At 60.3% G+C, this 2,476-nt stretch overlaps 1 protein-coding gene across 1 annotated transcript in view; it reads right to left on the bottom strand.

Moving 5' to 3' along the window:
• Nucleotides 1–2,476, bottom strand: part of AQP8 (aquaporin 8) — a 5,707-nt gene that overhangs the window by 1,811 nt on the left and 1,420 nt on the right. The window contains exons 2-3 of the mRNA XM_009329959.1: nucleotides 1,195–1,321; nucleotides 96–310 (exon numbers count right to left, since the gene is read on the bottom strand). Of these exons, the coding sequence (XP_009328234.1) occupies nucleotides 96–310; nucleotides 1,195–1,321 (342 nt within the window). The remainder of the gene's footprint in view (nucleotides 1–95; nucleotides 311–1,194; nucleotides 1,322–2,476) is intronic.

Below are 2,476 nucleotides of genomic sequence, written 5' to 3' on the forward strand. Positions count from 1 at the left end.
CTCGGGGCCCCCTGCCCGGTGACAGCGGCTGCTGGAGTGGATGGCACTGGCTGGCCGGTGGGAGCATGCACGGGGGAGAGGACTCGCAAGCTCACCCTGCCAGGATGTCGACCGTGACCGTGAGGCTGATGCAGAAAGGTGCCAGCGGGGTCTTGGTCTTCCCATTGACGGCGCCCATGCAGACCGCAAGGACCAGGAAGGTGGTCATGACGATCTCACCCACGAGGACGGAGGGGATCTGCTCGTCAGCCATGATGCCGCTGAAGGCTCCTCCGCTGGCGTTCACATACCGCTCGCTTGCCGCCACGGCCTGTGCGGGGGGAGCCCTGTTTGTGCCGTCCACGCTCCATATTGTGGGCTTTAACGGGCATATGTGCTCACTGTCAGGACAGCGTGGGCGGGCGTAGCATCAGGTTAAAGAGGAGCTAATCTCATCACTTTCCTCCTGAAAGCCAGCCCTAAGCGCCTGGCAAATATAAAGTCATTAGCGAAGGCTCTTAGCATCTCCCGAGATAATGAGCCAGCCACCGCTCTCCCGGTGGGATGAGCCTCACCCAGGCACCGAGGGGTTTGCGGCGGCCAAATGGCAGCATGCTGCTGGGTTCGGGCTGCCTGGACGCTGCGAACAGGCAGCACCAAACATAAATTAAGCTTACAGCACAGTGCCGTAAGTAGAACCGCAGGCAAACACCGTGCGTGAAAATGGCCGGAGCTGCAGAGGTACCGTGCATCATCCCGTGCCTAATTAGCGCGCCACAGCAAACCTCCAGAGAACAGCTGCCATTGAGAATTAATTAGCCGGGCCTCAGAGCGCCGTGCAGAGGCGGCACCCCCACATCTGCGCGACACTGCCAGACCCGAGCCTGCGGCGGGGGGCGAGTTGTCCGAATCCTGCAGTCAGACCGTGAAAGACCTGGGAGGAGGAACTGGGCACCCTGGCCCCGAGTGCCAGACAAGCCCCACGCCCACGCAGCAAACCTGCGAGCCGTACCACCTTGTGAGAAATCAGCGCTCTTAACTACATGCAGAACCGATGCGCCAAGTCCTCCTCGCCCTCCCCAGCACGCACGCTGGTGCTGGAGACCCCGGGGCTGGGCAGCAGGTTGGGGCTGGCCAGGCCAGCTCTGGCAGAGCGGGGGGGTCCCTGCACCCCAGCGTTAGCCCTGGTTAAAGAGACTCCCCGGGTGTCCGTACCTTTGCCAGGCCGGCTCCTATCATCCCTCCGCAGAGCTGGGAGACCCAGTAAGGAATGAGCATCATGGTGTTCAGCTCACCGAGCAGCCACACGGCCAAGGACACGGCGGGGTTGAAGTGGCCTCCGCTGCAAAGGAGAGAGGAGCATCAGTGAGGGGTTCACCCCCAGCACAGAGTTCCCTCCCGGGGGCTCGAGCGCTGTGCTCGCCATGGGCTGGAGCCACAAATGCTTTTTCAGTCCTTGCCGTGAGAAGTTGCTATGCGCTGCAGAAGAGCAGAATCCGGCCGTTTCCTTTCTCTGCAGTTACTGCTTCGAAGCAGCAGCATCTTCACACTGGGTACCCAACCCCTCCTACAGTGCTGGCAGGGGCAGGAGCTGCCGTGGTGCAGTTTGAGGGACAGGGTTTGGGGCTGGGTTTCTGGAGCCCCCCACGTGCTTCCAGGAGCTGCCACAGCACTGCCAGGGGAGGTGGGGGAAGAAGAGGTCTCTCCCGGCACTGCAGGGTGCTGCAGGCTGCAGAGTGCACTGCAGCCCTGCCCAAGGCCCTGGTACGGGGGGGTTACACCGCTGCCCCCCCAGCTCCCCAGAAAGAGCTTTGCCTGTGGCAGCAGCGCAGCCAGGCCACCAGCGGTCTCTGGAGCAGCTCCTCCGGGGGCAAAGACTCGGTGGGGAAAGTCATTTCCCTTTACATACTGATGGCAGCCATCCCTGCTGCTCGGGGGAAGGAGAGGGACTGACAGAGCTGGTACCCAGCCTGGCAGGACACACATTCTGCAGGGAGGCAGGGAACGGGACAAGCGCTGTCGGGCAGGGCTGAGGCCACCTCCCGGCCACACCAGCACTGCTGGACTCTGCTGGGATTTTCAGGGTTTATCTCCATCTCCTCGATGCAAATGCAAAGGCACACAGGTCTCCCTGCATCCCTGCGCGCTGCCCACCATGGCCCCGGGAAAGGGCTGGCAGCAGCCGGCGCTCGCCTCGTTACAGGACCTAAATCATTCATCTTGAAGATCACGTGCAAGACAAACTGAGATACCTTCTAATTAAAACAGATTACCACGGGACACGCATTAATGAACAAGTTTCATAACCAATCAGCCCTAATAATAATTGCTGGTGAAGGCGATGAGTCAGAGTGTCTAGGAACTATAATTACATCTTATTCTTCAGCTGTAATTAAAGACCCATCCTATGAGAGCAAGAAGTTGTGTTGTTTAGGCTAGCGAACGTCTCGGTTGGAGGGGGCTCTGGCTGCAAATGCCCCTGGGAAGGGTGGGAGTC

This window comes from Pygoscelis adeliae, unplaced genomic scaffold (genome assembly GCF_000699105.1).
Source record: "Pygoscelis adeliae isolate BGI_AS28 unplaced genomic scaffold, ASM69910v1 Scaffold508, whole genome shotgun sequence".
In the NCBI taxonomy this organism is placed as follows: Eukaryota; Metazoa; Chordata; class Aves; order Sphenisciformes; family Spheniscidae; genus Pygoscelis; species Pygoscelis adeliae.